Source organism: Copadichromis virginalis, linkage group LG18, assembly GCF_057382275.1.
Source record: "Copadichromis virginalis isolate Kocher_CV1m ecotype Utaka linkage group LG18, C_Virginalis_male_GT1.1, whole genome shotgun sequence".
In the NCBI taxonomy this organism is placed as follows: domain Eukaryota; kingdom Metazoa; phylum Chordata; class Actinopteri; order Cichliformes; family Cichlidae; genus Copadichromis; species Copadichromis virginalis.
This window is the reverse complement of record NC_140635.1, coordinates 36,490,549-36,505,349: the sequence shown is the minus strand read 5'-3', so window position 1 is coordinate 36,505,349 and position 14,801 is coordinate 36,490,549. Positions and strand designations below refer to the sequence as shown.

Below are 14,801 nucleotides of genomic sequence, written 5' to 3'. Positions count from 1 at the left end.
TTCAACACACACACTTGTTGTGTTGAAATTTTCTTATTCTATTGCTTATTGTTTATAACTATTTATGAATAAATAGGCAACCGTAGTGGAAACAGATGTTTCCATGGGAACTTGTGTTATGGAAACATCTGTTTCCATAACGAAACAGCTGATCAAAATAATATACACTAATACTGATAATGAGCCTTTAACAATCATAGCATTCAAGTTTACAGTAAGCATGCTTGTGCAGGTATTAACTGATTTATGAGTTAACATTGTAATAGATTATTTATATGTGCAGGTTTGGTCAAACACACTTTCTCATACACAGCAAAATGTTTCTGTTTAGTGTTTTTATTTAAGTAAAGTAATGGGCACAAGTAAGTGTTTTTGCAACAGGTTCCTAGTAACAAACTGCTTAAAGATACAATTTAAAATTGTTTTTTTATGGTCTGTTATGTGTAGACGGAGCGCCGGTTCATATCTTGTGTCTTTTTATGTGTGAATGATTCATCACTCAGTGTAAACTTTCCTCTGAAAATAGCGACGCACAAAGCCTCGACTGAAAGTGAGATAGCAGTATTAGACTTCTGTTTAAAGAGTATCTAGAAAATTTTGTGAAAGTGAGTGAAAAGACATCCGATGTCCAGCGACTAAACTCTGAAGGATCTTCAGAAAGCTTGGACATCACTGCTGATGAACACTTTTTAAAAACAATTTCAAACCATGACTCTTTGAAAGCAACATTTAAAAAAATTAGGGCTGGATCAAGACTTTTGCACAGGACTGTAACTCATGGCATATAACCCTTTTAATACACTTTTAACTTTAAATCAACCCTTAACTATTCTTAATAATAACAGTAAACCGTACCGATGTTTTAAAGTAAACTCTCCTGCAATAAGAATTGAATGCAGTGTTGAACTCAGCAGGTTGAACTGAGGGCTGCACCAGCAGTGAAACGAGATGTGATATTACTCCACGTCGCTTTTCTTTTGGTATGTTATCGCAGTCTGACGATCAAAGCTGCGGTTAAGTGACAAAATACTGAAATCTATTCATTTCAATGAAGAGGAAACATTACATGGAATACTTAATTGTGCAAGACCTGCAGATTTCTGCTATTGAGAAACGTAAAGATCTGGATAGCGATGACCTTTACTAGTTATCATGCTGCGTTTTATTAACCAGTTTTTAAATAAAACAACAAAATTTGCTCCTCGACTGACTGTTGAAGTCCATGTCAGTAAACCTGCACAAACTTGATTTGTTAATCGTACTTAGAATGGATTACAATGTTCCACCATCTTTTCACCACCTTATCTTGCATATTTTTGTGTGTAGTCCAGATTGGAATTTTGGAAAACACATAATTCCCATGGACTTAAATGCAACAGTAACATAAGGTATTAACAGTTAATGTTATGTGATGTGAATGTGACCTGAATGTAATGTAGATACATTCATACACTGGTGAATGAATGTGAATGTGGTTGTTCTTCTTCCCGAAGATGAGCAGTGATGGGAATAACGGCGTTACAAGTAACGTTTTCAGTAACGAGTAATCTAACTAATTACTATTCCTATCGTTACAACGGCGTTACCGTTACTAACAAGAAAATGCAGTCGCGTTACTATTTTTCATCAAACAGACCGCATCTTACATCAGCTGAAGGAGCTGTCTATGGAAGTAATCTGGGCGCTACAGCTTTAAGCAGTGCCCAGCGCTCCACTGCTTAAAGGTTTGCTGTATGTTAGAGTTTTGTTTTATGCCTGCCTATGTTCCCTCTGTCTGTCCATGGTGTCACTGTGTCTGCTCGTGAGTCTCTGTTAAGGTCAGTGTCTAACAATGAGCCTGGTCCTCTAACAGACACAGAGTCCTCTGTGTCTGTTAGTTTCCTGTTTTATTCTGAAGGTCCTTGTCTCATGTGAGTGTGTTCAGCTTACGTTTCCCCTGCCTCGTCAGCTGTGATTTCTCCCAGGTGTGTTCCCCTCCTGTCTCCCCTGATTACTGCTGTGTGTATTTAAGCCCTGTGTTCTCCTGCCTGTTGCTGGTTCATCTGCCTTATATGGTGTTTTGTTCTCTGGTCTGCGTCAATCTCCTCCGTCATCCTGAGTGGTTTCCCTGCGTCTGTCTGTGTCTCTGTGTCATTCTCCCCGTTTGGTTATCATTTCAGGTTTGCTCTTTAGTTTTCCCAGTTTAGGTTTACCCAGTTCTGTTTTTCGCCATCCTCGCCTTGTGTATTTTCCACCTTCTTTATAAAGCTTCCTCACATCTGAAGTGCCTGCGTTTTGGGTCCTTTAACAATTCCACACAGCTCATCCTACGAGCCGCGACAGCTTATGAGCAAAAAGCCCAGCCCTTTCGTGTTGGTGGAAAAATGCACCGTGTCGACCAATCAAATATGATATGGCGACATGACATTTGGTTGTTTAGGGAGAGGAGTGACGGCGAGAGAGAGAGAGAGAGAGAGAGAGAGAGCAGAAAAAGAGAGAGAGCGAGTTTTGAGATGTGAGAGATTTGTGACGTTTAGCGTGTTTGGAGCGTGTAGTTAATGTGTTGTCTTGTGTAGTTAATGTGTTGTCTTGTGTAGTTAATGTGTTGTCTTGTGTAGTTAGTGTGTGGTGTTGTGGATAGTTTTGTGTTGTGTGTCAGAACAATGAGGCGGCTGCTGTCTCCAGGTAGAAACAGCAGTGACACACCTGCTGCTGTCAGACCTGCAGGTATCAGGCTGTGATGTTTCCTTTATAGTGGACAGAAATTATTGTTTTGTAGTGGCACAAATAATTTGTGGCATCTTATTGAAGAACAGCTGATTGTTCTGTAAATAGTTTGAAATGGTCATTAAAAAAAGGTAAATGGCTGCAAATAACTTTGTTTGCAAAACTTGTGCGTAGGATTTTAAAATTGACCATTTATATTTGCATTTAAAGTTATGAAATATGATTCAATAAACATGTTTGTGGTTGTTACAGTAAAAATATCACTTTTTCTACTCGGATTTTATGTTTTTTGTCTGATTTGTGTCTGAACTGTAGATTCAGACAGGTGAGGTTGTGCTGATGATTCCAAACAAGGCAAATAAACAGTTTTTAAATGTGGAGGGAAAATCAAAAGTAGTTACAAATGGCCTATTCAGAAAAATTCAGAGGAAGAAATGTAGTTTCAGTTTGCAATCTGATGGGACTGCAGTGGCAAGTTAAACATGTGAGGTATTTATAAATATTTTATTGTTTTTGCAAAAGAGCACTTTTAATAATCACGTTGTGTTGGGATGAGCCTGGTTAATGTAACATTATTCCAGATTGTTACATTGCAAATACAACAGCCTACTCTAAAGTTCTAATGTAAATGAGCCTGTTTTGCTGAAAATGAGTCATTTCTATTACACACCAGTGGAGAGGATCAGGGCTTGTTTAAGTCAGCAGTTTCTCTTCTCCGTTTTGAAACAAATGAACCCAACAGGATGGAGTATGCAATGATTGTGTCAGGGCTCTGTGTGCGGGTAGGCGGAGAGGAGGATCCAAGTGCAGGACTCGAACACAGAATTGTAAATCAGAACCTCAGCTTTATTGCTGGCATGAAAACCAAACGTGACGTGACTACAGAAACCAAAGAAACACACAGGCATAATCTGAGGGTACAACGCGACACCGAGCATGGGAAAACACAGGGCTTAAATACACAGGGTAGTAATGAGGGAATGGGCAACAGAAGGGAGACACAGCTGGGGGAGATCAGGGCTAACGAGACAGGGGGAACAAAGCTGCACACACTAACCTAAGACACAGACTTTCACAATAAAACATGAAACACTAATAATAAACATCACTACAACAAGAGAATGAGAAAACAATCCAAAACACCAAGATAACTGAAACACAAAGTACCAGAGAAACAAAGAATAATCCATGATGCAAAAGTAAACCAAAACATAAACTCAATTGCTGGGTCCAACGGACCCAGAACCGTGACAGATTGGGTTAGTTATTTCATAATGCTACTCTGTCCTTATATCTTTGAAAGGAGTGCCTTATATTGATCTTCAATAGTCCTGGCCATTTTTGTACCCATCAAACTGTGTCTGATAATATATAGCATGAAGTTGGGATGCTCTGTGAAATAGGAATAAAAGCAGAATGCAGTAATTTGCTAATCTCATCAACCTGTGAGAAGTTGGAATAAACTTCTTTGGAGCCCATTGCTCCTGAGAAACCAATTATTGTTGTGAATTTTACATTGGAATGATTACTTGTGCGCTGATTTACATTAGTGCACAAATATAGTGTCATAGCTAGTTATATAGCTATGGGAATAATGGCATATCATGCTGTCCCTGAGATCCTTTGAGATGTTTTAGCAGAACCCTGTCTGGCAGTCTCACACTAAGGGACAAGGTGCCTAAACTCATCAGATGTTCCTTCTTGTGTTTTATGAGCATTTTTTTCCTGACTAAAACGAGTCTTTAATGTTTCTTGTGCCACAGGGTAAACCGCAGCCATGGACGATGGAGATGACCAATTTAGTATCTTCATGACTCTGTTTAACGACACAGAGACGACTGACCAAAGCTACGTGGTCAGTGAAACTGTCCAGCTCTGTGACAAGAAAGGTGTCAATGAATTTGGTGCAAAATTCATCCCAGTTTTCTACTATGTCAATTTCCTCTTGAGTTACCTTGGCAACGGGCTTGTCCTCTTCATCATCTACAAGTATGAGAAGCTCAGCACAGTGACAAACATCTTCCTCCTGAATTTGGTCCTGTCCAATATCCTCTTTGCCGCCAGCCTCCCCTTCTGGGCCACGTACCATCTATCTGAGTGGATGTTTGGAAATGCCCTATGTAAGATGGTCAGCAGTGCCTACTTTATTGGTTTCTACAGTTCCATCCTCTTCCTTACACTTATGACATTTGACAGATACCTAGCAGTGGTGCATGCAGTGGCAGCTGCCAAGAGCAGGAAAAAGCTATATGCTATCATTGCATCTGTGATCGTTTGGTGCATCAGTATTGCAGCGAGTGTGAAAGAGCTGGTTCTTCGAAATGTCTGGAAGCATGCTGTTACTGGACTGATGTGCGAGGAGTCCGGATTCACAGAGGACACCATGAAGCGCTGGCGTCTTTTCAGTTACTACCAGCAATTTCTGCTCTTCTTTCTTCTCCCCCTGTTCATGGTGATGTACTGCTACATCAGCATCACCATACGCATCATGTCCACCCGCATGAAAGAAAAGTGCCGTGCCATAAAGCTCATATTTGTCATCATCTTCACATTCTTCGCCTGCTGGACTCCATATAATATCGTCATACTTCTTCGAGCAATACAGATCTCCAGTTCCATTGAAGAATCGTGTTCTAGCGCAGAAAGCTTGGACTATGCACTTTATGTGACCCGAAACGTTGCCTATTTGTATTGTTGCATTAGTCCTGTGTTTTACACCTTTCTAGGAAAGAAGTTTCAGAGCCACTTCAAGAGGCTGGTGGGTAAGAAGATTCCTTGTTTGAAGAGACACATTAGCTTCAATAGCCAGAGCACCAGGACAACGTCACAGCGGACACCACACTCTTTATACGAGTACTAAACACCCACATGTGTGTTGGTCTACTGTTGTAACGTCTCTCACTGATGCATTCTTTAGGCCATCTGTCACCAATGTAACTGGCAAAGGTCAGAGATGATGGCCACAATCATTTTGTTATATCCCTGCAGCACCAAACCAGTCTGGCCCCGTGTTCGTTGTGTTGCGTTACAAAGTAATTACATTACATTTTTCAGTGATGCAGTAATGTAACATTTTACTGTAGCAAATTCAGTAATTACATTAGTTACAATTATGTTGTTACTTACAAAGGTTCTTCAGTTGTCTAAGTACAAGTTGGTTTTTACAGCACATTTCACAGACAGATGTCAGAGAGGCATCTGTGCACCAAGCAGATACAAAAACAAAATCTGTTTCATGTTTATATGGTTTTTTTTTCTTCCTACTACTTGAACAACTGATTTCAGTTCATGTGCAAGTGGAGGAAAATGCTGGCGCTTTGGGAGATGTGAACATTTATTTTTCTTGTATAACAGCGTGGTAGCACAGTGCAAACTGCATCCAGGGCAGAAAAAAACTCTTTATACTGCTAACACAACTTTGGCTCAATCATCGGCTCAGACAGCATGCTAATGCAACGCTAGCTGAGAACCCAGAGAGATTTTAAAGCTGAGTCTTTGCCAACCCAAGCTCAGCAGACAGAACTTGAACTGCAACAGGTACCAAAACGTGATTAGCAGTCAAACTTCCAGTGTGCTGTGGCGACCGCTTTGAAGGCTGGTTCCATCTTTGCTTTGTTGTCATTTTTGTGTTCATATGTAAATACTAGAAAGAAATCATATAGGTAGCCTAATATGCAACGAATCCTTCTCTTATTAAACATAAACAATGTAGAAATACTATTGAAGTGTACTTTTATTTGATACCTACAGACACTGATACAATTATTAGGCTACTTAAAAACATGTTGCCTTGAATTATATAATTATAATAATGCATGTGAAAGTTTGATATTCTGAATCTTTGTTTAAGGAAAAGTTTTTTAACTGGACAATCTAACGTTTTAATCTAATACTCTTCACTCCACCCTGATAATAAGCAATCTTTAGTTGACTTCACTCGTCTCCTGCTGCGCCGCTCTGTCAGATTAAGTTTTAAACCTGCTTCATGTTTGTCACGTGTTTAAATCAAGAGTGCCTAACTGAAATCATCCAATAATGTTCTATTTGTGTTAACATGTATTAGACTCATACTCAAGAACAGCTATGAAATTACTTTTGGTATGCATACTTCATGTGTTACGTTACAGCTATATCTACTATAGTCATGCTGTAGAATTATGATTATGTGTTGCCGAAATGAAACAACTGATTGTCTGGTCAGTCTCTGGTTTGTGATTTTCAGGCAGCAGAGCAGAGTGGGATCATATATTTGAGAAAGTGCGAGCTAACAGCTCTATGTTTGCTGGATAAAGTGATGTTGGTATTAATCGTTTGTAGGTGTTATGTGGATGTAGCCAAAAAGCTGAATGAAAAGATCAACCCAGGATGCTTCTGGAAACATGTATTATTACCAGGCTGATATGTAGTTATGTTATAAACCCATATGTTATTCACAATACAGAAAACATTGCACATTTAAACTGAGACATCAAATTCAAAATGAACTATTTGATTTGACACAGGCTTTTTGGAACTGGGGTTTCATTTCAACAGTTTAAAGCTACTGAATGATGACGTTTTGGCTACTTCTGCACCTACTGCATATTTCTGTATTCTGCTTTATGATTTGATGGTTTTTATATTGACTGTTCTTGTATTGTAACATAATGTATATGTTTGCAATGCATCTGTATCTTTTAAATAAACTGTATGGATGATTTAAACTTTTCCTCACTGCCGTCTGTCCTTTTATGGAAACATTTATTACCACTTTGGGAGTCTTAGCAAACGACCAGATTAGTTCCCTTTTCTGACAGAACATCTGGTTGTTGCTTCCTGTCACATACGCATTTTCTAGTGAATCACCTCATGCAACAGGACAAAATAACTATGTATTGCAACAACATGCTGAAATGATGAAATAGGCTTGGTTATCTGTACAGTGTGAGTCAGTGTTGTTACAAATATTGTTCGTCATTTTCATAAACACTGGCCTGAGGATCTGGATGGCCATCACCCTGAGCACGCCGTATCTACTGAGCTGGGTTGGGTCTGGTATGCTCCAGCACTTACAGCAAGAAGGTTCGTAGCTAAAAACCCAGCTGGGGCCCATTGATACTGGGATGGTGTGACAGGTAGGGGGCAGGACACGACCACGATTCACCATTCAGGACATCTTTACACACGGTTGCTGTACAAACCACAGCTGCAGCTCTCCGCTCACAGCTCGACATCCACATCAGCAACAACACAACAACAGGCCCTAGTTCATTTATGTGCAGGGGAGGAGTGACGTGCTGATTCCGCTCAGGTGCGCCAACCTCCCCCACAGCCACGCCACGGACCACGCCCCGCCACATTTGAACGTTCTCCCTGTGCAGCAGCAATTCATTAGTAATTCCAAATTGGCCATGGATGTTAGATGAAGGGTATAACATTCGAGTTGTGTTCCTGCCATCAAATTCAAAAATGGTTTTTCTGAAATATTGGATATGTTTAATATGTTCTATTGTCAATTATAACCATTATGACTGTAGTTCATAATGGTTATAAGAAGAACAGTTAGATGTACTAAACAGATTCTTTGTAAATAAAAACTGTAAACTGCCACAAGCCCCTGAGCTATGCTTTTGAGCAGGTATGTAGGTAGACTTGGTCTGCAGTGAGTTCCAACCTCACATATAAGATACTAAACTATGACTTGTTTACCAAGTCATGGATGCAGGGAAGCTATGCACTGGCTAACCCGGCGACTTCAGAAACCCTGAATGACCATGGAGGACAGCTACAATGGATGACTCCAGAATTTTCCATTCATTAAATAAAACCTCTGCACAACATCTAACCAAGTCAAGAACAAGAGGTTTGTGTATCATGTAAGAGCCTACAATGAAGAGGCACCAGATGGAAATAGAAAAGGTTTACAGCATGGTGTGACCCACCGGTTACACTCAAGAACAGGAAGGCCAGATTAGACTTAGGAAACATCTGCAAACTGCACAGATGAAACCAAAATGAAGTTGTATCCCGATGACTGGAAATGGCCAAAGCATATCTCATCATCTGTCAACGAGTTTAGAGGCAGTGTTATGGCACGGGCATGTATAGCTGCCAGTGAAACCAGCCTACTGAATTCTGAGGTGCACACCAAATGCTGCAAATCTGATCAGACAGCATGTTACAGTGCAAATGAATAATAACCCAAATCACAAAGCAAAACTGAAAGAGTTTCTCAAGGCAGGTCAGTCAGCTGATCTCAAACCAGCAGAGTGTCACAGTACTGGGACCGCAGCGTTTTTGAGTTTCACTGTATTTTGTTATTCATTTGTGTTCTAGTTTCAGTTTAGCTTATCTAGTAAATCTCTACGATGTCCAGGTTGGCGTTTTAGTCCTTTGGTTTTTAGATCCTTATATATCATCTCCCCCTGTACTAAGTCTCCCTGGTTCATGTTTGATGCCTGTGTGGTTCTTGTTGTCAAGTTCATGGCATGTCTGCGTCTCGACATGTTTCCTGTTTGTTTCAAAAGTCTTGTTTCCATGTTCTATGTGCTTTGTTTACACTTGCCCTGTGGTGTCATTATGGTCAATTGTGTCAGCTGATTCCCCATGTGTGTTCACTTCCCTCCATCACCCTCCTGGGTATTTAAGTCTTGTGTCTCTTACTGTTAGTTGTCAAGTTGCCTACTTACGCTCCCCCCATGCAGTCACAGTCATAGTTAGTGTCATAGTCACAGTTAAAATCATAGTTTACTTCTCAGTTTAAGTCACAGTTAGAATCACAGTCAAAGTTATAAAGTCATAGTCTGGTCTTAGTTCTCACTTTTTGGTTTTGTAGTTCATGAATCAGCCCAAATAAGGCTCGCTTTTGTTTTGCAAACTTAGCACAGTCTTCCTCAGTGTTTGCTTTTGGGTCCCCTTCCTCCCTCCACACAGTCTGCCAGTACAGATCGTGCCAGTAGGACCTGACCATGCCGGACCCAGTGACACAGGAAAGAGAAATTATTCAAGCTGTGGAATCACTATCGACTGCATAGCTCCGGAAAGGAGGAATGGGAAGGGTTAGTACACCAGATGTGTGTCAGTCTTTCCCTGGTTGTGGGAGGGGCTACCCCCGATGGACAGTGACTTTCTCAGTACCATTCTGCAACTCTGTTTGCAACTATAGAAAGTAGCTGTGTAAACTTCAAATATCTGCTCGGTTTATCAAGACATCACATATTTGCAAAAGCGCTCCGATGTTTTCGGAGACGTCTGTTACCCACCAGCTCGATAGCTGACCGGTAGTTCAAGGCTCACTAGAGCCGGCGAGAACAGCAAACTCCCGACACATCATTTTCAAACCCCCGTGATCTTTCGCTACTCAGGTTAAACATGATATATAAGTCACTTAGATAACTTAAAAATGTTATCGTTTGGCTTTTTTCAGTGTTTTATTTGTTCGTCAGTAAATCGGTTTGGCTGAGATTAAAGTTATAGTTTTTACACAGCTGAATAAACGTCAAACAGAAAACTGATAAAACAGAAGTGTGAGATGATAGAGAGTTTACTCCAGTGTGCTGTTATATTTTAGATAGAAAGAACAGACGAGGAGCCAGCCAGCAACTACTTGCGTCAGTTATGAAATCAGCTGAGCTCATCCAGCCTCCTCATGTTTCCACTGGAGGTTCTGGAGAAACACTCCAGCCATCCGTTCCAGCTAGAGGATCCGAGGTGCCCGTCCAACCATCTTCTGTCTCCGCTGGAGGTCCTGAGGGGTCGCTTCAGCCGTCTGTCTCTGTTGTAGGTTCCGAGGAGTCCATCCAGCCATCAGTGTCACCTGCAGTACCACCACCTGCTCCATCGCTTGCAACTGCCACGCTGCCATCTGGTCCAGCTACCTCGCCTGTGGTTGCCACACCACCGTCTGATCCTGCCTCGTCTGGTCCTGCTCAGCCCGCACATCCACATCTAGTACCTCACCGTCACCGGCCACTTTCCAGGCCAGCGGCTGGGCATCTTCAGTGTCATGGATGGCCTCTTGAACTCTGTCACCGCCATCTTCCACATCCTCAACTGCTCCATTGTCGCCGCTGGCTCAGAGGTTGGCGCCCTGAACTGTTCTGCCATGGACTCCTCAGGGGTCGACCTCCTGAAATAAGGAATATTTAATGGCTGTGTGGCCGACCTTCAGGTTGATCTCCCGAACAGTTAGATTACCGGCTTTTGTGCTGCCAACCTCCAGGTTGACCTCTAGAACTGTTTTGTTACGTTGGACCTTCAAAGTTAGGCTTTTTTGACTTGTTTTGCTCATGTTTTGGTCTGGGGTCCCTTGTTGAGGTTTGTTTATTGGTTGGTTTCAGCAGGTGGATTTAGTTATGTTTTGGGCTGCTCAGTCGCTTATAGTTGGTCAAGAGTAGCTAGCAAAGGAAGTGATCATTATGTCAGTTCACAGATGATGATGATATCATTATTTAATGCATCACCTGACCTTTCTGCTAACTATACAGTAAATATACACCAATCAGGCATAACATTATCATCACCTGCCTTATATTGTGTTGGTCTCCCCCCAAAAAACAGCCCTGACCCGTTGATGCATGGACTCAGTTAGACCCAGCCACCAGGGGGATGGCTGTAGCTCAGGAGGTAAAGCAGGTCATCTACTAACCAGAGGATGGTGAGTCGATCCCAGCGTGCGTGCCAAATATCTTTGGGCAAGATACTAACTTCAAGTTAATCTCCAATGCAGTATGAATGTGAGAATACCTAGGAAAAAACTATGGAAAAAGGAGCTTGTATGAATGAGTGAATGAGGCATAAAGTGCTTTGAGTGCTCAGGTAGAGTAGTGCATATAAGAGCCGGTCCATTTACCATTTACCCCAGGGACGGGCCCAAGGTTTGCCAAAAGCATCACACTGCCTCTGCCAGCGTGCCTTCTTCCCATAGTGAATCCTGGTGCCAGTTGTTCCCAGGTAAGCGACATACACACACCTGGCCATCGATGCAGTGTAAAAAGCAATCCGACCAGACCGACTTCTTTCATTGCTCTGAGGTCCAGTTCTGATGCTCACTTTTACATTGTTGGTGCTTTTGGTGGTGGACAGAGGTCAGCATAGTCAACCTGGTTGGTCTGGAGCAGCTCTGCAGTGCACGGTGTGCTGGGACACCTTTCTATAAGAACCAGCTTTAACTTTTTGGCAATTTGAGCTATAGTAGCTCGTTTGTTGGCTCAAACCACACAGGCCAGCCCTCGCTCCTCGCATGCATCAATGAGCCTTTACTGCCCATGGCCCTGTGACTGGTTCACCACGTTTCCTTCAGTGTGCCGTCTTCAGGTGCCATGTTTTCTTTTCAGCAGGTCACAGCTGGGGAGACAATGGGAAGTGAAATTAAAGTGGTAACAAGCATTTTGTGAAGTGTTAGAGACACAAAAACTGTGAAATCCACCGAAAAAGGGGAATAAAAAGGAACATGAGGAACAGAGAAGGGGCTTTTCCTTCCCACTGTTGCTAAGCGCTTGTTTGAATGTAATCATTAGGTTTCTCTCTATAGCAACCTTAGATTAATATATAACCTTACTATGTAAAATACTTCAAGATGGCTTATGTTTGGATTTCACACTGAATAGAAACTGACTGACGGTGTGTTAGGAATGAAATGATTTAGCAAAGTTTTTTTTGTGATTTTTATATACACATTGGAACTTTGCTTATTAACTCTGTGTCATCAATTCAGCATCAATTCAGCACAATGACTGAGTTGAATATTGAGACTGACATGTTGAGCTGCAGAGGGAATTGCAAACATGCTTAAACTTCATAACTAGTTAAAGTCAGGGCGATATTTCTCTGTGCCAAGAGAGTCCGAACAGAATGTCCCGGACTTGGATAATAAGCAGAGAACAACAGGCTGAGAATTGCTATATAATATTAATATAGCGAGGTTAGGTTAGGGAGGTGTTTTTTCTTTGTCTATTTTTTTCCAAAAAAGGAGCAGATGCAGACGAGGTCAGACGAGGATGAAGTGCAGGAGAAGATCCACTCGCAGGATGGCACGACCGGCCACATCGTAGAAGAACACAGTCATAATCAGACTTGTTCTTGTTGTGGTATAAAAGTGTATTGCAGGGTCATCCTTTGTGTAGAGCAGACCGTTGATCCAGCGCTGAAACTTCAACTGCTGAAACAAATGAAATCTTTTAAAAGATAATCACTCTCCTGTTCTTCCTTAAAGAAACGAACACTAACAGAAGTGGGTTTAGTAACTATTTATGTTTAATTATTATTTATTTAATTATATATAAATAGTTATAATGTTAATAATGTTACATAAAAATAACTACATTACACCTGAAAATGTGTCATTTAGTTACATTGCCAAGGATTACAGTGTCTTAAAGTGTACCATCATTAAGCTCCGTCTAAATCTTGTTTTTGTGAGAGTAACCTGAGTGTAAATACTTTTTACACTGTTTTTTGTTTGTTTATTGATTTTGATCATGAAGTGAAGTCACCCAAAAATGCGCTTACATTGTAAAAAGGATTTCATGAAGTCCTGAAATTTGACTATAAGACAAAGAAGTTGTCATCATTCATTTATCCTTGAAGCCTCATTAAGAGCTGCTTTGTGATCATTTCTAAAGAATATTTCATTATGTTTATTTCTTTGCTCTTTACAGGAGCAGGGACACATCTGTGGTGTGAGCGCACTGTCTTTAGTATGCTATGGTGTAAACTGGCCTGTTTTTACTCCGAACCATTTCTATATATTAATTCAGGCCTTTTGTTTTTGTGTGTTTAATGTATCTTTTAGTCTGAATTTGTGGTGTGAGTCTGTCGTGGAGGCTGATTTCCATGTTTTTATGTTAAAAATAAACTGAAGATGATATTTTGTTCCAGGCCTTTCTGTGCTTTGTGCCACCTCTCTTGTGTTTTCCCTCCGGGACGCGTGCGGACCCTTCTGTTACCCCTCTGTCCCCCCTCCTTTCAAAGAACCCTGTATTGTTGTACATATCAGACCGTACCAAGTATTGTGGAGAGTGGGGGTGTATCGATTGCTCCTGCGGTGTATTGATTGCTCCTCCATCGCACTGTCTGACCACGCACCTGGAGCCCGAGGCCCGGCCCGCAGCACAGTCGCGTCCCGCTCACAGGCTGGTACCGGAGGGTGTCGTTTGAAGTCAGCTGGGGAGCCGCTGGGCAGATTGATGGGACAGGAGAGAAAGCAAAGACGTACACGACGCAGTGGGCGGACAACCATTGCTCCTGGCTGCTAATAAAGGAAAACCGCGTCTCGGCTGTGTGTCGCTGGAACAACAGACAGCCCAGCGGAGGGAACGCGGCACGGGATCCCGCCTGCACCTGCTTTGTTGTCTGTGCTCGTCTCGTTCACCGTGCGGATAACATGTTTCATCGGAGCGCTTTGTTACTGCTGCCCGTCTTTTGTAACATCATCAGCAACTCCAGCGCTGCATCCTCAGCATCCCGTAAGTAGGCTGTCGCGCGCGCGCGCGCGCGCACACGCACACACACACACTACCGTAGCAACCGAGGTTAATTTGGAAACATTCATTCATATGAAAATTACGCTCGTACCAATATTTCTGTCTAACGTGTAAAAGGATTGGGCTTCAGTAGAAATAGCAGCTCTGCGTGGAGACACACTCGTGTCTCGGTCCACCGTGGACTTCTAGACAGAATCTCAACAACACATCAGAATAATAGCATGACCAATACACACCATCTGTGACTGTGTAATATATCCATGCATGCTCCACAGATGGAGCTATAAATAGCAGGAGTCTCAGTGTAGCTTGTATTTATTTAGATCACAGCAGCTGTTCTGTTCATGGAGCTGCTGATGCAAAAGGTAAGAGCCCCAGCAGTCACATAGAGCCCTTCAACAGGAAGAGATCTCCGACAGAATGAGGCTGAGGGAAGGGCAGCCATCTGCTGCGGCCGGTGACTGGCTGGGCAGTGATAGGAAAGGGAAAAGAGGAGCATCGGGAGACCCCCAAAGACCACACAGTATAAAGCAGGTAGAACTAATCACATGTATTAGGGACATATAAGCACATATGGAGGAGGGAAGAAAGGCATCATGAATGCACACAGGACAATAAAGAAAAAGTTGAGAA

General features: G+C 42.0%; 2 protein-coding genes across 2 annotated transcripts in view; both read left to right on the top strand.

Annotated features, from left to right (window-relative positions):
* ccr12a (chemokine (C-C motif) receptor 12a) overlaps positions 1-7,414 on the top strand; it is a 7,950-nt gene extending 536 nt beyond the window's left edge. Inside the window, exon 2 of the mRNA XM_085439605.1 lies at positions 4,470-7,414. Coding sequence (XP_085295731.1) covers positions 4,484-5,566 — 1,083 coding nt within the window. The 5' untranslated portion in view covers positions 4,470-4,483 and the 3' untranslated portion in view covers positions 5,567-7,414. The remainder of the gene's footprint in view (positions 1-4,469) is intronic.
* Positions 7,415-13,733: 6,319 nt separating this feature from the next.
* cntnap2b (contactin associated protein 2b) overlaps positions 13,734-14,801 on the top strand; it is a 45,129-nt gene continuing 44,061 nt past the window's right edge. Inside the window, exon 1 of the mRNA XM_085439919.1 lies at positions 13,734-14,150. Within this exon, the coding sequence (XP_085296045.1) occupies positions 14,069-14,150 (82 nt within the window). The 5' untranslated portion in view covers positions 13,734-14,068. The remainder of the gene's footprint in view (positions 14,151-14,801) is intronic.